Source organism: Macrobrachium rosenbergii, chromosome 43 (genome assembly GCF_040412425.1).
Source record: "Macrobrachium rosenbergii isolate ZJJX-2024 chromosome 43, ASM4041242v1, whole genome shotgun sequence".
Classification (NCBI taxonomy): domain Eukaryota; kingdom Metazoa; phylum Arthropoda; class Malacostraca; order Decapoda; family Palaemonidae; genus Macrobrachium; species Macrobrachium rosenbergii.
In genome coordinates, this window is record NC_089783.1 from 38,596,625 (window position 1) to 38,621,347 (window position 24,723).

At 38.7% G+C, this 24,723-nt stretch overlaps 1 protein-coding gene and 1 long non-coding RNA gene across 3 annotated transcripts in view; both read right to left on the reverse strand.

The window, feature by feature from the left end:
• Positions 1 to 1,258: 1,258 nt before the first annotated feature.
• On the reverse strand, positions 1,259 to 1,846 carry LOC136828803 (uncharacterized). The gene is made up of 2 exons (XR_010850229.1): positions 1,712 to 1,846; positions 1,259 to 1,473 (listed from the first exon to the last, which is right to left on the reverse strand). It is a non-coding gene; the product is annotated as an uncharacterized lncRNA (long non-coding RNA).
• Positions 1,847 to 2,492: 646 nt separating this feature from the next.
• Positions 2,493 to 24,723, reverse strand: part of LOC136828802 (luciferin sulfotransferase-like) — a 35,362-nt gene continuing 13,131 nt past the window's right edge. For both annotated transcript variants that reach the window (XM_067087037.1, XM_067087038.1), the window contains 4 exons: positions 22,136 to 22,256; positions 19,552 to 19,646; positions 3,319 to 3,507; positions 2,493 to 2,824 (listed from right to left, as the gene is read on the reverse strand). In XM_067087037.1, the coding sequence (XP_066943138.1) occupies positions 2,714 to 2,824; positions 3,319 to 3,507; positions 19,552 to 19,646; positions 22,136 to 22,256 (516 nt within the window). In that variant the 3' untranslated portion in view covers positions 2,493 to 2,713. The remainder of the gene's footprint in view (positions 2,825 to 3,318; positions 3,508 to 19,551; positions 19,647 to 22,135; positions 22,257 to 24,723) is intronic.

A 24,723-nucleotide genomic window follows, 5' to 3' on the forward strand; every position in this document is an offset into this window, starting at 1 on the left:
TATATATATATATATATATATATATATATATATATATATATATATATATATATATATATATATATAAAGGAATGTCAAAGAAAGAGAAACAATGGAGTAATGCAAGGACTTTCGACTTAAAGTCCTTTACTTAGCAGACAAGAAGTCGAAAGGCCTTGCAGTACTCCACTGTTTCTATTTCCTTCGTGGCATTGCCTTTATTTATATATTCATCACGTTCCATATTATCGTGATTCAGTTATACACGTGTAGGTGCGTGATTATTTATATATATATATATATATATATATATATATATATATATATATATATATATATATATATATATATATATATATATATATATATATATATATATATACATATGTATATCTATATATAGTATATATATATATATATATATATATATATATATATATATATATATATATATATATATATATATTTGTTCAGCGTATTCGTTGTCAACAGCCATAAATACAAAACAATGGCTTACAGAGTAAGTCCCGTTGATAACAGTCCTATTTGCTAAAGTTCGCAATAGTTTAGATGAAATGGAAGCAAACAATTGATCACTCAGAAATTGGTAACGTGAAAAATATTCCACATTTCACAATTAACAGAGAGCAAAATCTGAAAAAAAAAAATAAATAAATAAAGCATTCCCGCGAGTCCTTTTCCTGCGAATAATTCAACAAGCCATTTAAACCATAAATTGGTCTCACCTCACTTCGTTAGTGAAGATTCCTCATTACTTGGTGGAATAAAAATAAATTAATTTTGTTTTTAATATTCCTAAATACAGCCACAAAATTGCTTGTAAGGATGGGAAAATCGTTGTATCAAGTTATTGCTTCCTTGGTGATGTACATGGAATGAATTTTGGTTAACATTTTGAGTAATTTTTTCGTAATATATATATATTGTATGTATATGTGCATATATATATATATAAATATATATATATATATATATATATATATATATATATATATATATATATATATATATATATATATATATATATATATATATATATATACATACACACACACACACACACACACACACATATATATATATATATATATATATATATATATATATATATATATATATATATATATATATATATATATAATATATATATATATATATATTTATATATATATATATATATATTATATATATAAAATGTTAAGGGCGTTGTCACAGGCCCCAACTCAAACCTAATGCTGGTAAATAAAAGAACCTAAAAAATATTTCTGAGAAATATACCATGCTGTGGAGCACAAGCTACGAGCAAAGGCAGAGAAACAAATGCAAGTACCAAGAGTCCAAGATGGAATGAGACTAGGGGAAGATGAAGTGATACTTATCGTCCTGGGAGCACTAGGAGTAATTCCAGAGGATATCAGGAAGGACTTAGACAGGACCGGATGAACAGCAAGGATATTCAGCAATGCTGGAATCCTAGGAAAACAGGATGGTGAGGGTTAGACACTGAGGAGGAAGGTTGCAATCCGGTTCCAGATTTACGGATGCCATCCTAGCAAGGTTGTGAATGAGAACTATAATAAAATATGCTAAAATTACAAAGATATTAGATTCTGCATCTTTGCATAACTGTACACCAGTTAAATTCATCCCAAATTATAAAATCATATACAAAAATCTCAAAACTCATAACAGATGAATATCAACTACGTACTCTTTAACACTGTGTTACCGGAGAGCCAAAAATGCAAGTTTTTAATTTTTGTCCTTCCACCTTCGGCTGACAGCACTGTGAAATGACACTTGATTTTCTGCCTTGTTCTTTTTATCCCTCGATAGAGAGCTGTCAGGGAAAGTTAGGGAGAAGAATATACGTGATTTTTTAAAGTCAGTTTCATACATTTCCTATTTTTTTTTTAGTGACAGGAAAACGATGAATTTTCTTTAATTTTGTATCATTATTCTAGAGAGAGAAAGGGGGTGGGGGAGGGGTCAGCAATCATACCTGTATCTGCATGTCAGTGTTATGCACTAATACCATCATCAGACAATTTCCACGTTTTGACGACAAAAGTAAAGTGTTAAGAACATGTTGAAACGGATCTATAATTTTTCAAAACCAAGCAGGGCATTGCATTCGAAGTCAATTCACAATATTTGCCTCCAATCAGTTTTAATGCACTTGCGTTCCGTGACGGTACAAGGTAACAACCGTATGTTGACACTGGCAGTTAACTAGTGGTATTGACCATTTTACAATATTCATGGTTTGACCCTCAAGCTAGTAGGTTAAGTATATATTTCACGGGAAAAAAACTCTTGTATTTCATGGATGTATCTTTTTTTATATAAACTAATGTGCCAAGGTGGCTACGTGAGAGGTTTTTGTATAGAGTCGAAAGATAAAGACCAAATTGTGTCAGTGAACGACAAGAAGGTCTCGTTCAGTGAAGTCAAGTGCTGGTACGTTGATGAATAAATAAAATGAAAGCACGAACAATCCCAGTAAATATATATTAAGAAAAACAGGCTTAGAGAAAGCATTTTAAACTAGTCATAACACCATCAAACAAAACATTAGTAACAACACAAAAACAACATTTTCCACCAGTGAATAAGAGACGTCCATAGGTTTGGAAAACACGGTTATATAGATAACAGCTTTAACTGAGTAATTCCCCGACCATTCCTTGATCTTCCTTTCAGCTTACATTCATTATTCGTAGTCCTGATAGTAAGGGAAATCTGAGCCTGCCAGCGACTTCTGGGTCCATTCCTTGAAGGCCTTAATGTGATCGGCCGTCAAGTGGTTTTTCCAGTCCCCTACCTGGAAGAGGAGAAATGTGAGCCAAGCTTCTGACTGTGACTCTACTAAGGAGCACAATACTGCCCTAAAATGGAAGACTACAGTATCTGCAGACATACAAAACTGAGAAAAATGGTAGATACTCCCTTGCCTTACTACTGATTTTGCAGATACTACAAATGGGACCCCCCTAAATACTCGTGGAAAGGATTGAAGAATCATTCTGCAACTGCAGTGACTTGTGTATTAGTGTTTCACGAGCCCAATAGGTGGCATATCTCAACTTCGAAAATTTTGCAGATACTGAAGTTTTCCATTTTAGGGCAAAATAGCCCCATGGAAAAAGGGAACGCCACAGAGATATAATTCCAAAAGCTATTTCCGATACACAAGTACATTATTGTTGATGAATAATTATATACTTTTCATGGACATGATTACAATATCTCCTCAATCATTGAACTACCCCTCCTACGGGGACCTTTGGCAGAATAAGGAGTTAAGAGTCTACTAACCTTTCCTTTACGCATGAACTTGATCGACTTCCCTCTTTCTGATTCGGCGGCAGCTATGTCCTCATTGTTGACAGCCTTATTCTTGCTCATGCTCCCGAAAGAACAATGGTCTGCTATGAGCTCTACCTCTTTCTCCGTAACGCTCTTACCCAAGAATGATGCTATTTTCTTGATGACTGCTGGCAGGTCCTAGAATGATTAATATATGGATTAACATATACAAATATTGAGCCAGAATTATGATAATTTAAAACTCTCTCTCTCTCTCTCTCTCTCTCTCTCTCTCTCTCTCTCTCTCTCTCTCTCTCTCTCACAACAACAACAACAGCGCGCCTGTTCTTGCCGATATTCCGATCGTCAAACTAAGGCTGAAATGTGATCGGGCAGTTCGCTGGTGAGTGTCAGTCATCACTAAATATCAAAGGACGTCGGTGTATAACCTTTGTGTAGCCACCTGAAAGGAGACGATTCAAATGTGCAAAACATTTATGAATGGCAGATAGAATACAACAGAAGATAAAAAAAAAAATTTCTTTTCACTCAACTCGCAACACTTTCTAATATTCAATACCCTCATTCTTTCCTACCCAAAATTTTTCCCCCAAACTTCTGCCAACTATTTTGTAGTCCTCCTCTTAGCACTGACGCATATTCACTCGTTCTGCGAATATCACTAACCATATATTCCATATCACATGCTTGAAAAGGTTTAGTCAATTCCTTCTCCGCCAGTATCACCATGAATTAAATTACTGTCGTTGTTGTTTTTGATTAAGCTGGCTTTATGCCAGCCAGGGCTCTTGCTCATAGAGCAGCCCTCAAAGAAAATTACAGTCGGAATTCCCCCGTAGGAGGTTAGTGCCGTCAGGGCACCTCACGGAGTGTAGGTATTACTTAACGTTTTTAGCAGCAAGCCTTAGGCCCCTAGCAGCAACCCTTTTCATTCCTCTTATTACTGTACCTCCGTTCATATTCTCTTTCTTTTAGCTTACTTTCCACCCTCTCCTAACAATCATTTCATAGTGCAACTGCGAGGGGTTTCCTCCTGTGACGCCTTCAAAATTTTTTACTCTCGATTTTTTTACGGGTTGCTCTATGGGCCAGCTCAATTAATAACAACAACGATTTCCCTTTCAACGCTGAATTAGTCTATCACATGAATTCATATAAGGGCGGGGGGGGGGGCAAATTTTGATTCAGCTGATCGCCCCAAAATGTTGGAAAATATTTCTACTATTCATTTATGCTAGTTTCCAGGTCAGCATTTATCCGGAAACATTTCTAAATTTGCGTTTTCTAACCCCACCCCTTAGAAGTTTTTGTTGGAGAATTTACCGATTGTTCAACTTTGAGGTAGAGTTTCACCATCATGTTGGCAAAATCTAACCTTTTATCACCTGTTTGTATGTTGCTTGGTTCTTTTCAATATCCTACCAGCTTCACTCTTTGAAAATGCCTAATTTGCATATTTCAAAATGGCCGCCATTTTCAATTTCCTGTCAAAAACTTAATGTGGGTTCTCTTTTCCTTTTTTAATTAAAGTTATTTTAACAAATAAGCTTGTTTGGTCTTGTTTCATGTATATATATGTCTCCTATTAACTAATATAGCATTGCTAGTTCATTGCTCTCTATAGTCCTCATTACAAACAATAATTAATAAAATGCATTTGTTAGCATTGTTTCAAAACATGTTTATGGGGGTTTGTTGCCTACTGTTTGAAGTATTGTCCATAGTACTACTTTTGACGGCAATATCACCAATTTGGTCTATCAACAGGTGCTCATTTAATCACAATACAATAGCCAGGTATTATTTTTCATATTTCAATAATATTGTTTACAAATAAATAGTGTAAGTATTTAAACATAACATATTTCTTCTGCCTCTGCAGGTGGTGGTAATGGTGGTGTTGACTGCATCTAACTGTTTCAAGAGTGTGTAGAATAGATCTGTAGAGATATGGCATCTTTTAACCTAGATCCCCGCCCAAGCACACCTACTAATCTATCAATAAACTTTTCCAAATGTTTGTGTCACAAAGAGGGTGTTACCGGAAAGTTGACTCAGTTTACCCCTGTGAACTGGGGAACATTTCACAAAGCCTCGCAAGAAAGAAATGATGAAATATATAGGCAGCTTCAGGACATATGGCCTATGGACCCCACGGGTGTTTACCACCGTGCCTGCTATCAGACATACACAAATCATGATCATGTTGCCAGAGAGGAAAGACCCAGGGAGGATCTGGCATCAGAGTCTACTGAAGCTCAGCCTCAGAAAAGGGCACATCGTTCTGAGTCAATACCACGTGGCAAATTGTGTTTGGTCTGTCCTGCAAGCAGGTATGACAAAGAAGGTAAGACTCTTCTACCACTGATAAAATGCAGTACCTTACCTTCAGTGCAGGGCAGAAGTTACTTCAAAAGGCAGAAAATCTGAATGATGAACGTATTGTGCATGAACTTCATGAAAGAGACCCCGTAGCATATGAAAATCATTACAGTTTTTGGCCTATAAGACAAAGCAAATCATCCATATGAATGTCCATATGCTCACATAGTCGATGAAGTGCAGAAGGAAATATTAGAAAGCAGGCAGTATCAGATCTGCTCTGTGACATGCAGGAAATTTCATGGAATGCACTCCAAGAGATGCTTGAGCATTCAGAGTTCATTCAGATACAAGCAGCTTTTGAGAGATTCAGGGGCATCAAGAGGTTGTTGTGGGAGTCATACTTGTCAATGGTTGTTTTACTGATCCTATCATCCCATGTTGGAGAAAGGAGACTGCACAACGGCATATACAAGATGATACTCTGGATGTTTGCGTATGATCTCACTAACTACCACGATATCTCACAGTCCTTCCTGTGGGATATGTTGCAGCTCAGTAACACACATCCTGATGTTGAAAATGCAATGCAGCAGGGTGAGTTTGCTGTCCAAAGAACCCAAAAACCATTCAGTCAGTTTCCTATTGAACAGACCATAAACAGAGACAGCAAAACACCAGGTGGTATCATAGGCTTAGCCTAAGAAACGATGCAATGCAGAGGTGGATCCTCTCAGCTCATGAATGGGCAACCATCACCCAGAGATGCAAGCAGATGGCAGGGATGGAGGATGGGGGACAGAAGCCACATAAAGAAGCCACAAAGCCAATGATCAAGACTGATGAAGAATGTGTAAGCACATCGTGACATATTGACAGACCAAGACAACCCTTTCCATTGTGGAAATGAGCTTATGAGTCTTACCTCTGGAGTCAATGCAGATGATCTTCTTCAAGCTGATCTTCTTCAGGCAGAAGCAAAGGGGCGTAATGCATTTGAAGCTTTTGTCAGTGATGGTCAACAAGTGGACTTCTATGACCCTATAAAAACTCTCAAGACATTCTCCCAAACCACAAAAACTACAACAAAACACGCAAACAAATAGCCAAGGTTTTTTCTTTGCAAGGACACTTGCCTAGAACAGGCCTGCCTGGTCTTCACATTTGAACTGGGCCATATCCCATTATCCTTAGCATCTCCAGGTGGAGGTCTGCAAAACTCAGAAAGCAAAGCTTGGCAATCTCTAGAATTAGACACTTTAGTTATACCAGGGAACATTCATGGATGGAATGGTTCTTCTGCACGCACTGAAACAAATTCAGACACCTTCAGAGACCTGTTGAAACTCCTTCTCAGAAAGGCAGAAGGATTTGGACCTGTGCCCAGAGTGGACCTAGTATTTGACCAGTCTTTTCCATCAAAAGCCTGGAGAGAAGCAGCTGGTCTATCTGAAGATAACCAAATCGAGTCAGAAATGTCCAAAGCAGTGGCAAGGTTTCTTTTGATGATTACAATAAGAAAGAGTTGATACGGTTCATTAACAGTGAATGGGTGCAATCAGAATATTCCCACTCTTCATAACAGTGGACAGCAGATGCCACAGATTCACATCCATAAAAGAACAAGTTCATGATTGTGAATTATGTATTTAGGAGGCAGATCACAAACTCCTAATTTATGCCCATCATGCAGTGAAAAAATGGCCATGATACCATCATTGTTCCAGATACTGATGTAGAAGTTACTGCTCTTCATCTTTAAGACAAAATACAAGCTCAGTTGTTCTTGTAACAGTTTTGACATCAACAGCTTAGCAAGGCAGTTGAGAGAAGGCAAGGCATGTGCAAAGCAACAGTTGGCCTGCACAGATTCCACCAGTGCATTTCATGGTAAAGGCAAGAAGGCAGGACTGGATCTTGCACAGAAAAAAATTGAACTTGCAATGCAGTGTTTGGGTTTTTTTTACTCTAGCAGTGTGAGCAATTTACCACTCTGCTCTATAGTGTTGTATTAGAGTTAACGTAAATATAAGAGTTTCACTTATTCAATTTTGCAACATCAAGTAATCTAGTATTAAGTGTATTAGTTTTAAGGAATTAATATGTAAGGACGTATTTTTAAGGCAGTTTATGGAAAGCTTTGTTTTGGTTTCGTTAGTTTGCGCCTCCTCCTCCCGCTCGTTAAAGTGTTTGAACTATCGTATTAACGATTGTGGTCTTTTGTTTACCTTTTCTTGAGAGTGGTGCGACTCCGTGTGGTGACGATTGGAGGACGGTGTTTTGTCTGAAGAGTTCGGGCCGTACTTTGCTTCCTGAAACATCTGCAGTTGGCGTTTAGTGGATTACTCCTGGAAACCAGAAATTGTTTTTGAAGCTGCCCTTCGCAGGTACAGTTCTGTCACCTGCGACGTCTTGTGTCCTGTAGCTGTCGCAGCTGTCTTTGTCACCTGCGACTTTGTCGTGCTGCCACCTTGGTGGATATCCTTGTCCAAGGAGTTGGGTGCCGTCGCTTTTTCCCGGTACTCCCGGGTTTTGAGCAGCTTTCTATGATAATTTCAAGGACGCCCTTATAAGCTGCAGTTGAAGGAGCAATCTGGCTCGTGAGGTGGCAAGGGGAGGGAGAAAAGCACCAGGTAGGAGTCTGTTTTTGTGTTGGCCGGGCAAGCTCGCCACCAGCTTCCCCCTCATCTGTGGTTACCTGTGTGTTCGTCCCCTCTCCTGTTAGCTGAGTCAGTTGTGTTGAGAACACGGCCTCCCTCTTAAGGCGATAAGTTTATTTTGGATCACGGCTTTTCGTCTCTGAGTGAGGAGTTTTGAACTGTGTAATTATAATTCTATTTTACTATCTTTAAGTTTATATATATATATATACGTATATTGTTACGATAATTCTATATTTAGTATTAGTCGGTGTGTGTTTAGATTGTAATTTGTAGGTAGGAATTTAAGTGTTTTCTCTCTTTTTCGACCTTTTCCTTCTTTCCTCCATTATTAGATATAGGTATTTATTGGTATTAAGTTTGGGTCTGGCCAACCTCTGAAAAACATTATTTTTGTCAGTTTTTTTTTTATTTGTGCATCTCTTCTTTTATTATCATTTCTGTCTAGGGTTTAGCTCTTTAGCTGTTAGGTTATCCCACGGGATAAATTAAGGACTAGTGTGAGTCCTAGGTACTTGCAAAATTGACTTGGTGTTTTTTTTTGCTTGTTAATAAATATTATTGAGTTTTCCCAGTGTTTTGTTTTCCATTGACCATTGTCTGCCAGTTACCTGTGTACATCACTGAGCATACCTAAAGTTTAATTAGAGTGCACAAAAGACCTGCACCACGGCCTAAACAGGGTCTTAAGAGTGGCACCGTGACAGGATAGATTGCTCAGGGGTACTTGGTGGTTCTGGTCTTTGGAGCGGCGCTTGGGTGATCTTTGTAATATTTATTATTTTGTAGTTTTTGCCTTTCTCCCTGATTTCTTTTTTGTTTTTGTTAAGATGGAAGAGTTTGTCTTTTGATCCAGCTGAATTTTTGGGGTCAGCTGACTGTATAAAGTATTTGTCTATTTTAAGTAAAAACATTTGGTATCTTGTGCCCAGTGGTTAGGAGTCCCGCTGAAGTCGCAGGACACTAAGAAGGAATTATTGGTGGTGGTTAGGGATAGGATTTCTCAGGGTTTGGCTGAAGCGGAGCATTTGGTTAGTGGAGAGGAAAGTGATGGTGAAGGTAGTCTGTTTAGTAATGGTTCTGAGGAGGACAAGTTGAGTATGAGAGCAGGTTTGACTTTGTTTGAGATCCTCCCCATACCGGTATTATTTATGAAGGTCCCTCCAATTTACCTAGGTCTAATGTATCTACTAATCCCTTTTTGCCTCCCCAAATCCTGCTCCAGTTGAACCTCTGGCTTCTGATCATATTTTGGGAGCGTCTGAGGAGGAGGTGGAATATAAATTAATATGTAAAAGGGATTGAGTTGAAGAAAATAGAGTTTGAGGAGAACGAGAGGATGAGGCGTCACGAGTTGGAGATGGCAAAAATAAATGTGAAATGGCTAAGCTGCAGGGGTCAAATATGGTCAGTTCCCTAAGAGTACTTATAATGATAAATTTAATTTAGGTGCGGCACTAAAATTGGTGCCTGTCTTTGACGAAAAGAATGTCCCGGAGTTCTTTAAGGCATCTGAATGTGTCGCCACCCGGTTGTCCTGGCCCACCGAGATGTGGACAGTGTTGATACAGTGTAGGTTGGTGGGTAAGGCAATCAGGGTGTACAATGCCTGGAGGAAGGAATTGCTCTGGACTACCAAAAGGTTAAATCTTTAATTCTCAAATCTTATGACTTGGTCCCCGAGGCCTACCGCCTCAAGTTTAGGAACTATCCTAAACACCCTTCTCAGACCTTTGTTGAGTTTGCTAGGGTCAAGGAAGAACAGTTCGATGACTGGCTGAAGAGCCGTCAGGTAGTTTCTTTCGCTGCATTGAGGGGAATTGTTGCTCCTTGAAGAGTTCAAAAGGCCTGTAGTAGGGAGTTGAGGGTCCACCTTGAGGAGGTCAAGGCAGTGAAATTGAGTAGTGCCGCTCAGTTGGCGGATGAATATGTGTTAACGATCGTGCTGGAAATAGTAACTTTGGTTATAAAGTTTTGAATAATCCCTCTTCTCGGGTTAACAGTAATGGAAGGAGAGGAGAAACCTCTTGTCTTCCTTCAATAATTCCCCAAAGTTGTGGATAACAATTCTTTTTCCAGGTAATAGAGTATTGGTGGAGTCTCAGGGAGGGCTTCCTTCTTCTCGGGTCTTTGTTAACAGAGGTAGCAATAATAATAATAACAATAATAATGATAATAGAGGCACTGGACGTAGAGGAACCTGTTTCTGGTGTGACAAGCCTGGTCATTTCAGAACCAGTGTAATGCCCGTAGGAGGTATCTCCAGAGGAATGGACAGAACCCAATTTCTTTAATTTCCAACAGGTCTAGTTCTAATGATAATAAGGCTGAGAAGACAGTAGTTGTTAGCAGTAGTGTTGATGATAGTAGCAGTAGTTTATCTCCTAGCAATAAGTTGTGACTTCAATTTGACAAGTATGTGTGGCCAGGTAAAATAATTCATGGATCTAAAACTATCAAGGTAAAGTTTTTGAGGGACACTGGTTCAGCTCGGTCTCTGGTATTGAGTGAGACCCTAAATGGTTTAAAAGTGTGTTCAGGTAATTACGTGGTTCTGGGAGGGTTCCCGAACACTGTTGTTTCTGCTCCGTTGGTGGATGTCAGGTTATCTTTTCCTGGATACGATAGTGTTACCGAGTTGGCGTTGTCGATAGTCTCCCCATCCCTGGTATTGATGGTGTTTTGGGCAATGATATGCTCAATAGCGAAGGTCAGAATTATTTCCTATATTGTCCATTCATGCCAGTCCTGTAGCTGTCACAACCCGTGCTGCAGCAAGAGCTGCGGATTTAATTAATGATGATGATGACTTGATGATTAGTAGATTAGAAGTAGATATAGAAAGGCCCGGGTCAGTAGATAGTAGTAGTAATAATGATATTGTTAGTGTTTTGAAATCTGATTGGGACCGTTTAGCTTTTATTGAAGCCCAGAAAAAGAGTTTGACTTTCATTTAGGTGATGTTGATGATTTGACCAAGCCTCGGTTTTGCCTAATTAAAGATTTGTTATACAGGATTAGTCGACCACCCACTGATGATCTGAGCAAGACGTCTCGGATTGAGCAAATCGTAGTCCCTTCTCAGTTCCGTGAATCAGTAATGAGTCTCGCTCACGATAATTTCTTTTCAGGTCATTTTGGTGTGTGGAAAACTTTTTTATTTTGTTGGCACAATATTTTTGGTGGCCTGGTTTGAAATCATCTGTGAAGCAATTCATCGTAAAGGAATGTGAGGTTTGTCAGGTTATGGGAAAACCTAATCAAGTTATTCCCAAAGCCCTTTAAATCCTATTCCGCCATAGGAGAACCGTTCTCGGAATTGGTGATAGATGTGGTTGGTCCCTTACCCAAAACTAAATCTGGTTATGTTTATTTATTAACAATTATGGATAGAGCCTCTAGGTTTCCTGAAAGCTTTCCCTATGAGACGAATAACCTCTAAAATAGTTTTTGAAAAATTAATGGATTTCTTTTCCAGGTATGGTCTCCCTCGGGTTATTCAGACCGATTGTGGTACGAATTTCACGAGTAAGGTATTTAGGGGTAAATGTGCTGAACTGGCCATTCAGCACATTACCAGCGCACCTTATCATCCGGAGAGTCAAGGAGTGGTGGAGAGGTTTCACCAGACACTCAAATCCATTCTGAAGAAACATTGTTATGAACATGGTAATGAATGGGATAAGGCACTCCCCATTTGCCCTCTTTGCTCTGAGGAATCATCCTAATGCCTCAACAGGTGTAGCTCCTTCGAGCTGGTATTCGGACATAAGGTACGTGGTCCATTAGAAATTTTTTTGCGAGAAGCTAGTGTCCGATCGAAGGAGATGTCAAAATTGGAGAGTTTGTGGAGGATTTGAAGAAGAGGTTATTTAGTGCGTGGAAGTTTGCACGTGATAATTTGAGTTATTCCCAGATGGTAATGAAAACTAATTTTGACAGGAAAACTAAAGCTCGTTCCTTTGAGCCCGGAGAACTGGTTTTGGTTTTGAGTATGGACCCGGACAATTTTCTTGAACCAAGGTATAAGGGTCCATGGAAGGTATTGAGGAAATTGTCTGAGGTCAATTTTATTTAATTGAAGCTCCAGGTTCAAGCAGGAAGTGTAAAATTTTTCATATTAATAGGCTAAAACCATATCACTGTAAGAGTGTTGATCCTCTGGCAGTTGTTTATGAGCCAGGATCTGTGACTGAGAAATTTCCTCCTGAGGTTTCAGATGATTTAGTGTGTCATGTATCTTCAGATGCTCTTTTTGCTAATGTACAAAATTTAGAAGTTTTGCAGGAAGGTCTGGAACACTTAGATGTTAATCAGAGACAGGATATACTTAATTTAATTTATTCCTTTCAGATTTATTCAGGATTCCCCAGGTCGAACTAATTTCCTACAGCATGATGTGGATGTAGGTAGTGCCCCCCAGTTAAACAAAGTCCTTATCGGTTGAATCCAGTGAAAAGGGATATAGTCGATAAGGAGATTAAGTATATGTTGGAGCACGACCTCATTCAACCATCCGTTAGTCCTTGAGCTCCCCTATAGTTCTAGTTAAAAAGGCTGACGGTAAGTTCCGCATGTGTGGACTATCGGAAGGTTAATGCTCACACAAAGAATGACTCATTTCCTTTGCCTCGTATAGATGATTGCCTCGACCAGATAGGATCTGCCAAATTTATTACTAAGCTCGATTTGCTGAAGGGTTATTGGCAGGTTCCGTTATCTGATCGAGCCCGTGAGATCTCTGCATTTGTTACTCCCTTTGGTTTATATGAATGTAGGGTGATGCCATTCGGGATGAAAAATGCAGCGTGCACTTTTCAGAGGCTTATGAATAGGGTCATTTGTGGTTTAGAAGGAACTGAAATTTATATTGATGATTTGGTGGTATATAGTAATGACTGGCGTACGCATTTGGTAAGATTGCGTAAGGTATTTGAGGCCCTTAGGTCTGCTGGTTTGGTTATTAATTTAGCCAAGTGTGAATTTGGTAAGGCTAAGGTTTGTTATTTGGGTCACGAGGTTGGTTTGGGTCAGGTGGCTCGAAACAAGCTAACCTCGAGGCTATTATTAATTTGAAGAGACCAGGTAATATTAGAGAGTGAGAAGAGTTCTTGGTATGTTAGGTTACTACAGGAGGTTCCTGCGAAATTTCTCAGACCTTGCTCAGCCTCTTACTAAACTTTTAGAGAAGGGTCAAAAATTTTTGTTGGTCTAATCAATGTGAGGAAAGCTTTTAATAAGCTTAAAACAGTTCTAATTTCTAAACCTATTTTGACTTCCCCAGATTTTCAGAAACCTTATATAATAGCTGTTGATGCCAGTGACATTGGCATTGGTGGTGTCCTTTTCCAAAGGGATGATGAAGGTGAGGTACACCCTATATCTTATTTTAGCCGAAAGTTGTTGCCGGCTGAAAGGCGATACTCAACCATAGAGAAAGAAGCTCTTGCTTTGGTCCGTACCCTGATGCATTACAAACCTTATGTGACTAATTTTTCTCTTCCTATAGAGATCTGGACCGATCATAATCCGCTTGTTTTCATTGAACGTATGAAAGGAGCCAATCAGAGGATCTTGCGTTGGGCTCTCTTGCTTCAGGAATTCAAGCTGGTTATTAAACATATAAAAGGGTCTGAAAATAAGATTCCTGACGCTCTCTCACGAATTTGAAATGTTTGCCTCCCCTCCCTCGTACGCTGACCTGCTCGTTTCTCCTGTGGGTTTGTATAAAATCAGTTTTTGGTATATTGTAAGTTGATATGTGTGCATGTGAATTTCTTTAGTTTAAAATTTGTAAGTTTGTTTTCTTGAGTTTTGTGACTCGGATTGGGTTGTTCTGGTTGGATGTTTGTTTGATGCATTGTGTGAAGGTTGGATCCGATCTGTGTAAACTTTCTTGTTGTCGTACATAACTTAGATAGGTCACGGGCTCACGGGTCTGTAGCACAACACAGCCGTTTTTTAGGCGCTACAGGCTGGTGTATGAGTGGTGACCTAGACTGAGTTAAGGTTAATCTATTAAGGTTTTGGTCTTTATTTTCGTTTGACTAATATTTATGTTTTCAGAATAATTTAACCAGGTCACGGGCTCACGAGTCTGTAGCACAGCATGGCCGTTTTTTAGGCGCTACAGGCTGGTGTATGAGTGGTGACCTTGGTTGAGGTGGCACTATCCCCATGGTGGTCGCATTATATTATTGTTGTCGGTTATCTAGGTTTAGTCTTAAGTTATTTATCTCCAAGGTACGAAGTTTTTTAAGTTTAGTGTATAAATCTAGTTTTATTTTTAGGCCATTAACTTTAGTCCTGTTCTGTTGTTGTATTTAGGTCTGTTGTATAATGACCTTTGTTTCTTCTTTTCAGGGTCTGTGTTCTTGTTTTGTAGTTTAACTTTAGTGTTTATTTCCAGTTTCCGATATTATTTAAAAAAAAAAAAAATTGTGTAAATTTTTTTTTTTTTTCTCCGGGGAGGAAGGTATTAGAGTTAACGTAAATATAAGAGTTTCACTTATTCAATTTTGCAACATCAAGTAATCTAGTATTAAGTGTATTAGTTTTAAGGAATTAATATGTAAGGACGTATTTTTAAGGCAGTTTATGGAAAGCTTTGTTTTGGTTTCGTTAGTTTGCGCCTCCTCCCCGCTCGTTAAAGTGTTTGAACTATCGTATTAACGATTGTGGTCTTTTGTTTACCTTTTCTTGAGAGTGGTGCGACTCCCGTGTGGTGACGATTGGAGGACGGTGTTTTGTCTGAAGAGTTCGGGCCGTACTTTGCTTCCTGAAACATCTGCAGTTGGCGTTTAGTGGATTACTCCTGGAAACCAGAAATTGTTTTTGAAGCTGCCCTTCGCAGGTACAGTTCTGTCACCTGCGACGTCTTGTGTCCTGTAGCTGTCGCAGCTGTCTTTGTCACCTGCGACTTTGTCGTGCTGCCACCTTGGTGGATATCCTTGTCCAAGGAGTTGGGTGCCGTCGCTTTTTCCCGGTACTCCCGGAGTTTTGAGCAGCTTTCTATGATAATTTCAAGGACGCCCTTATAAGCTGCAGTTGAAGGAGCAATCTGGCTCGTGAGGTGGCAAGTAGGGAGAAAAGCACCAGGTAGGAGTCTGTTTTTGTGTTGGCCGGGCAAGCTCGCCACCAGCTTCCCCCTCATCTGTGGTTACCTGTGTGTTCGTCCCCTCTCCTGTTAGCTGAGTCCAGTTGTGTTGAGAACACGGCCTCCCTTAAGGCGATAAGTTTATTTTGGATCACGGCTTTTCGTCTCTGAGTGAGGAGTTTTGAACTGTGTAATTATAATTCTATTTTATTATCTTTAAGTTTATATATATATATATACGTATATTGTTACGATAATTCTATATTTAGTATTAGTCGGTGTGTGTTTAGATTGTAATTTGTAGGTAGGAATTTAAGTGTTTTCTCTCTTTTTCGACCTTTTCCTTCTTTCCTCCATTATTAGATATAGGTATTTATTGGTATTAAGTTTGGGTCTGGCCAACCTCTGAAAACACATTATTTTTGTCAGTTTTTTTTTTTATTATTTGTGCATCTCTTCTTTTATTATCATTTCTGTCTAGGGTTTAGCTCTTTAGCTGTTAGGTTATCCCACGGGATAAATTAAGGACTAGTGTGAGTCCTATGTACTTGCAAAATTGACTTGGTGTTTTTTTTTGCTTGTTAATAAATATTATTGAGTTTTCCCGAGTGTTTTCGTTTTCCATTGACCATTGTCTGCCAGTTACCTGTGTACATCACTGAGCATACCTAAAGTTTAATTAGAGTGCACAAAAGACCTGCACCACGGCCTAAACAGGGTCTTAAGATGTTGACTATGCACAGAATATCAATGATGCGAGGTACATTTTGTTCTGTGTTAGAAGCCACCAGTCACAGCAACTTCCACCAACAAGAAATGCACTAAGACAACACGTTGAAAGAGCAAATTACCAGACAGCAATCTGGAAACGCGCTTCAGAAACTGATCCTGACATCCCCAGTCCCAGTGGTCATGGCTGGACTATGACTTACGGTGGATTGACAGTGCACTATGACTGACGGTGCATTGATAGATGACTAGATGGACAAACAACCTGTCCCACGTGTCCTATTTAGTACTCAGGCTGTGGATGCAGGGCAGGATCTTGTCGATCTCCTTGCTTAACAAAACATTGTTCTTGCAAGGAAGCAGGCCTTGCATGCACTGATGCATGTCGATGTAGGGACTGTGCAAACATATCACAGCTATCACACGTGGACAACGAGAGTGATTATGATGATTTTGATGGTGAGTCATACACTCCACTGTAAATGGACTTGTTAATACTAAAATCAGAGATTTATGTCAATTTGGTTGCTAGTTTATTACCAACTGTTTCTATCACAATTATCTCTAATGTTTACACAGTCATGGTTTTATATGAGTGAAAGTATTAATTTATTTTGATGTGCCAAACTGTGTTCTTATGTCAATAGCAATCATTGCAATCCATCAAATCTATCAATTTTAACAATGCTAATTGTCATATACGATAGCCTTCCTATTGTTCCTATTGTACTGAGTTGGTACATTACAAATATCCTTAATCAGCGCAAGGTTTAAATACACTGAATAAAATTATTGAAAATGAAAAATGTCATATATTGCATTTCAAGTAAGTTATAAAGTGGAAAGGATGGAAATAAGTAAGAAACATTATATTACTAAGAAACAAGCTAACACAGAGAAATGGCGGCCATTTTGAAATATGCGAATTAATAATTTTCAAAGAGCGAGGCTTCTAGGATATTGAAAAGAACCAAACAACATACAAACAAGTGATAAAAGGTTAGATTCTGCTGACATGATAGTGAAACTAACTCAAAGTTGAACAATCGGTAAATTCTGCGACAAAAACTTCCAAGGGGTGGGGTTAGAAAAAGTAAATTTAGAAATGTTTCCGGGTTAATGCTGACCTGGAAACAAGCAGAAATGAAATGTAGCAATATTTTCCAAAATTTTAGTACCAAGAAAGTGAATTATTAAGGGGGGGGGCGTTAGCTAAATCAAAATTTTGGGGTCTTGCGTGATGGACTAACTGACCTCATAGGTGCCAGCGCTTGGCCTTTGGCCTAAATTTTATATTCCTACTCCAATTCCAATCGTAGGAATTCCCATACACTCATTAAACTCTCCTCACTCTGAACGTTTCTCTTCTTCAGTAGCTATTTAAACCTTGCTGTATTATGTTGTTATTGGAATGGAATGGAATATAGAATTTTGGCCAAAGGCGCTGAAAGGAGAATTTCGAGTAGAAAGGTTTGAAAGGTGTAACAGGAGGAAAACCTCGCAGCTGCACTATGAAACAATAATTGTTGGAAGAGGGTGGAAAGTAAGACGAAACAAAGCGAATATTAACGGAGGTACAAGTAAAAGGAATGAAAGGGGTTGCAGCTAGTGGCCAGAAACCTTCAGCAATACCTAAAGTGCACCACATGCGGTGCACTGGGTGCACTACCCCCCTACGAGGATTGTTATTTCAATCATCAATCTTCTATCTCGCAGCATAAGAAGTGACATCCATCACCTCTATAAACATCCCACCTCCTATAAGCCTTACGAGTGCTTTCCACTCCCTCTGGGCCTCCACCATTATCCCATAACGCCAGATGTTTGACCAAAACAGATTTTGAGGTTTGAGGTACAAGCTGATTCCGACCAAACATGTGAATTTACTTATAACACGTTGGTCATCTAACCCATTTCTCCTCGAAGAATGTATTATTTATGGTAACATCAAATTATACTGGCTGAAGATTCCGAGTAATGCTCTCTCGTTGAATAATAACCAAAGCAGTTCCTCCTTGCAGTGACTACGAAAGGGTGCCATTCAGAATCCTCAGCTGCCATAACCTAATACGCCGCAGGGGATAGAGCCGTCAGTGCACCTCACGTGGTGCACTGTTGGCATTCCTTAAGGGTCTTTGGAGCGTCCCTTCGATCCCTAGCTGCAACCTCTTTCATTCCTTATACTGTATCCGTTCATATTCTTCCTCCCATCTGACTTTCCAACCTCTCTAGCAATTGTTTCATAGCGCAACTGCGAGGTTTTATTACTGAATTTCCCTTTCAGCGCTGAATGATCTCATAGGTCCCAGGGCTTGGCTTTTGGCCTAAATTCTATATTCTATTCTTCTGTTCTGTAACCTAATATCAATCATTCTAATGATAAGTAATAAATTAAATTCCCTAACGGAGAGTAATCAAAACCATACCTACACAGTATTTACACTGACATGTTCAGTAAGGAACGCACGGACAGTGAACCAAAATTCATATATCTTAAAAGCAGCGTTCTCATTAACATATAAGCAATGTTTATTCATATATTGTATAAACTTGGGCACAAATATTCAACCGGTGGACAGACATGCGTAGCCATTTGAATATGTATTCCAGTCAAGGACGCAGAGAGAGAGAGAGAGAGAGAGAGAGAGAGAGAGAGAGAGAGAGAGAGAGAGAGAGACTTAGTATGCGGTCCGCTGACTCATTGATTCTACTAATCACGAAACGTCAACATCAAGTGCCCTGACTTATTGCCCCCTTGTCACAATAAAACTGCTTAGTAAAAAACATCGTATACGATACTCCTTGATAAAGACATTACTGCCCTAACGAGATTTAAGTGTAAGGTATTTATGGAACATGTGTCTCTTGGCACTCAGAAAATTTAACATCCCAAGGAGGAAAGGAGGAAATCGTTCAAGATAACAGAAAACAGGTAAAAAATGCGCCCGAAGTTTCTTCGACGCAATCGAGTTTTCTGTACAGCGTATAATCAAGGCCACCGGAAATAGATCTAGCTTTCGGTGGTCTCGTGATAATGCTGTATGAGCCGCGGCCCATGAAACTTTAACCACGGCACGGTGGTGGCCTGTCCTACATCGTTGCCAGAAGCACGATTATGGCTAACTTTAACCTTAAATAAAATAAAAACTATTGAGGCTAGAGGACTGCAATTTGGTAACCTTGATGACTGGAGGGTAGATGATCAACATACCAATTTGTAGCCCTCTAGCCTCAGTAGTTTTTAAGATCTGAGGGCGGACAGAAAAAGTGTTGACGGACAGACAAAGCCGGGACAATAGTTTTCTTGTACAGAAAACTAAAAATGGTCCATACAAAATGAAACTTAAAACATCAAAAGTGTAATCATCCAGTTCTTTCCGTCTATACATAGAATGGTCTTAAATGTCAACTTACGGCCTTCATGTCCTCGAATCGCAGGAAAAGGATGTTCTCTTCGTTCCTCTTCTTCCAGAAGTCGAGCGTGTGACTCCAGAAAGGAGAATAGACGACTGAGGATGAACGGAACAAGGCTTTCATGAAGCACGTTAAATCTCGAGATGGAAATTCTACATTCTCAAATATCTTGGATCCACATATTTAGGGAAGAAAAAAAGGCTTCAATGATTTCAACTCTTAAAGGGAGGCGTACGTTAAAAATAATCGTAAATAAATTTTTTCTCACATATTGTTTTTGAAACAAAAAAAATTACAGAAAATTCTAATGCAATGAAATTAATGCATGCACGATTAAATGAACTTGATATTACGTACACACATCCTTTCGCTAACTTAAAAGGATAATTGCATATTAAAAATCGTTGATTGGGATGGTGAAGAAATTTGCAGAATAGTGAAGTATTTCGAGTATTTCAATGAAAAGACTTGTCAACAAGAGTAAGGTTATTAGGCTAAACGGACAGGGAGTAGAGTAATTGACATTAATTTGGATAGTGGTGAATGAATAGCGTTGGGGCAAATGTAGCATAACAATAAATGAAAGCAGAAATAATTCACAGGTTTGGGGAAGTAAGGTGTTTAAGAAGAACACGAAAATGGTATCAGAGAAAAGATGAATCCCCTTGGAAACCAATGATGGAATGAATGAGAAGATTGTTGTGCCAACTCTCCTTTTTGGAAGTAAGTTGTGCATACTCAGTGACATTGAAAGAAATGGTAGGAAAATCGAAATGAGCTGCTTGGTAGAAAGAAGAAATGAAAAGGTGAGTGATTTGGAAATAGAAAGAAACAATGAGATGGCAACTGTTGGCAAAAAGATGGGTCAGCGTTTTGAGAAAGTTAGGTCATGTGGAGAGACTGGGAGATGACAGGTTTGTAAAAAGAGTACTGAATTCAAAAGGACTCCAAAGAGGCAGGAAACAAGGAGCTAAAGACTGCATGAAAGACCTATTGGAATAGAAGGTTCTTTATGTAAAGAAAATTGATAGTGGGGCAAGATATATATATATATATATATATATATATATATATATATATATATATATATATATATATATATATATATATATATATATATATATATATATATATATATATATATATATATATATATATATATATATGTGTGTGTGTGTGTGTGTGTGTGTGTGTGTGTGTGTGTGCAAAGGGCTGGACATCTTTCTAATGAGCCTTACGCGTGAATTAGGCAATGAGTATTCAGAAAGTTCCTGTACCTGAGATTCATCCTGGTTTAGCAATTTACCTTAATCTAGCAAATACTTTGGCCATCATAGATACTGATACCCTTCCTTATTGTTACCTCTTTCACGCCACATATTCCTCAGTTTCCACGCCATGTCCTATTCCTCCTTCCCAACATATACCAGTATTGCCCTCATTCAGTGACCCACTGAGCAAACAATTTCAAAAACATTCCAATCGATCATATTACGCACACTAACATTTTTAATACTTCTACTATCTCAATATTTTTCATTCACTTTTAACATTCTCGCTTCACTTCCACAAAGGAGAATTTGCTCAACAAACCCTTCACACATTCCCATCTTGGCTTCCATAACCACACCAAGTCTCTCGCTAATCTTTTGCCCATGTCCGCTGCTTTCCTCGCGTCTCCTATTCTGTGGCTTGCCTGTTCCCTCATCTAGCTACCATCCATTGTATTCACTCCCAACGATCTATTATTATCAGTCACGTTCATTCTTATGCCATCCATATTAACATTCATTTCGCCATGTTCTCACAAAACCTTACTCCTGGTCACATCTGCTCATAAATTCTTCCTCCGCCAAACACCTTCAACCTCTTTCGTTAGTATTCTTACATGTGCACAGGTTTCTTCACAAAACACTTTGCTATACATTCTCGAAACATCGCCTATCTACCGATTCTGTCACAAGCTTCTTTCAAATCCGTGTATGCTACATACACTGCTTCTCTTTACCTTCAGATACTTACATAATTATCTTATAGGACAACCATGGTCTCCTCAAATTCCTTCGTTCATCTCATATCAGCCTTTCTATCATCTGTCTTCTTGTCGTCATCTTGCCTGTTATGTTAAGTAATGTTATACCACTGTACTTCTTACTCTCACTCATTCCTTCAGAATTTTTCTCTCACTCAGAAGTACATATAGATTTCAGTGTCTTAGTAGTTACAGCGTCACTTGACACAGCTCTGGACCAGATTTCAGTTTCACGGAGGGGATATGACTTGGGCTCGTGTGGTTAGGTATTGATTGGTCAAAACCAGGGTGGAATTGGGCATGTGGTTAAGGCACTCATTTGAATAGACTTGCTTAGAAACCAGACGGGTAATTCCTTCCCTATAGAACCACACACACATATTATATATATAAATATATACTGTATATGTATATATATTACACACACATATATAATGTCTGTTTGTTGTGAGTGTGTAGTTGGGAAGGTGTAATAGTCATGGTACGTATAATAATAAAAGATGAAAAGGACGAAGAAGGCAGAATCAGGATGACTAGAATACGAGTCCTTACGCATGTCTCCTAGGAAAAGTTCCACGAAGTCAGAGAATTCTCCAAGGTATCCTTCCAGCTTGATTGAGTGGTAATAATAGGAGACGCAGACGTCCTTGGGATCTCGGCAAACGTAAACAATCTAAAAAAGAGAGAGAGAGAGAGATAGAGAAAAAAGGTGAGATATATAATATATAACAACAGGAGTTCTCTCTGAACCTGATTGGCAAATTTCAAATACAGCTAAATTATCATCACTTCGATTATCAAATATTCCCACGGCATCGAGAGATATTTTCCATGACACTCGCTGTTTTGGATTAACAGGCTTTCTGAAATATGAATCGAAAGTTGCATCGAAGGGAAGGGAATATACAGTTGAGGCCAAAGGCCAAGCGCTGGGACCTATGAGGTCATTCAGCGCTGGAAGGGAAACTGAGAGTGGGTAGGTCTGAAAGGTGTAACAGAAGGAAAACCTCGCAGCTGCACTTTGAAATAATTGTTAGGAGAGGGTGGCTGGCAAGATGGAAGAAAGATAATAGGAATGGAGGTACAGTAAAAGGAATGAAAGGGGTTGCAGCTAGGGGCCGAAGGGACACTGCAAAGAACCTTTCGTAAGAAAGTTGCATCGAGATCACTGAATATTAGAGCGATATGGAAAATTTTGATAAATGCCTGGTGTTTATAACTGAATAGCTCGACTATCGTACGTTAAAAAGCGCGTTGATTTCGCAGCAGATCCTGCAAAACAGCCTATGAGAGATAATTATGAAAGACACAAGTTCTTTTACTCATCTCAATATTTCAGTCAGTGAATATTGAACTGCGGGGAGCATTTCTAAGAGCAGACATAAAACTGTTTTCATCTCCAAGGAGGCGAAATCGCCTCATGGAATATACTTTTAATTTGTTCTTTACTTCTTCTATCCATTTATTCATTTACATAATTATTTATTAATTTGTTTGCATTGTTTGGTGAAAAGAAGTTGCCGGTTTAATAAAAAAAAATTACCTTACAGTATCGTCCACAGTATTAAGACCAGTACAGATCAAAACACTAAAAATATAAATCAGAGATTCTTGTTTGTTTTAATTATATTTAATCTAAAATCCAGTGAATAAAGCCTGCACACACAAATGCCATTCAACCTTCAAGACTGGATCACAATTTCATGCCATACTCAACTTTACTAAAGCGAAATTTGCCTCTTTGTACGAATGTTTTCATTTACGAATTTTAGTGTGCATGTTTTCACTGCTTATGACGTCTGTCCTTAAACTCTCTGCTTAGAAGTAAAAAGCAGTGGACTTCTCTTAAAGCAGTAAGTTTCTTGCCTATCTGTGTCTTGCATATAAAGAATCTTCTTCATTGACAGATCAAGATTTCATTTTCGGAACTGGTTGAATCCAGTTTTCTAGCTGACAGAACGATTCATAACAATTCTAAGTAGTAAACAGAAATGTCAAAGGTTGGGGAACCTTGTGAATGTTAATTATATGGGGTAACTGAGAATAGAAAAAAAAATTAGTGTCCCGTCCATCCTTTAACTGCTGAATCACAGATGAAACACTATGCTGAAGAATGTCAAAATATTTCACGCATCGTGTGAATACACAGACCACACATCTGCAGCATATGTCAAATCACCCTGCAAACACATTCGCCACTCGGGCCTGTATTAAGCACACTTTCATGATTCTTGCATAATGAAACCTATTTTGTTCTAACGCGTATTCCGCAAGTTTCAACACTTTCTCTATCTCCCTCCCTTTTCCTCCCATATCTGATTTTTTATACAACACTGTCTTTGTCTCCCTCTCTTTTCCTCCCGATTCCGGTTTTTTAAACAACACCGTCTTAGTCTCCCTCTCTTTCCCTCCCGAATCTGATTTTTTAAACAACACTTTTCTTTGTCTTTTTTAAACAACACACTTTTCTTAGTCTCCCTCTCTTTCCCTCCCGAATCTGATCTTTTAAAGAACACTTTTCTTTGTCTCCCTCTTTGTCTTCCCTCCTCCCGAATCTGATTTTTTAAACAACACTTTTTTGTCTCCCTCTCCCTGATTTTTTAAACAACACTTTCTTTGTCCCCAAATCTGATTTTTTAAACAACACTTTTCTTTGTCTCCTCTCTTTTCCCTCCCGAATCTGATTTTTTAAACAACACTTTTTGTCTTTGTCTCCTTTTTTAAACAACACTTTTCTTTGTCTCCTCTTTCCCCCCAAATCTGATTTTTTAAACAACACTTTTCTTTGTCTCCCTCTCTTTCCCCCACAAATCTGATTTTTTAAACAACACTTTTCTTTGTCTCCCTCTCTTTCCCTCCCGAATCTGATTTTTTAAACAACACTTTTCTTTGTCTCCCTCTCTTTCCCTCCCAAATCTGATTTTTTAAACAACACTTTTCTTTGTCTCCCTCTCTTTCCCCCCTAAATCTGATTTTTTAAACAACACTTTTCTTTGTCTCCCTCTCTTTCCCCCAAACTTTTCTTTGTCTCCCCTCTCTTTCCCCAAATCTGATTTTTTTCCTCCCAAATCTGATTTTTTAAACAACACTTTTCTTTGTCTCCTCTCTGATTTTTTAAACAACACTTCTTTGTCTCCTCT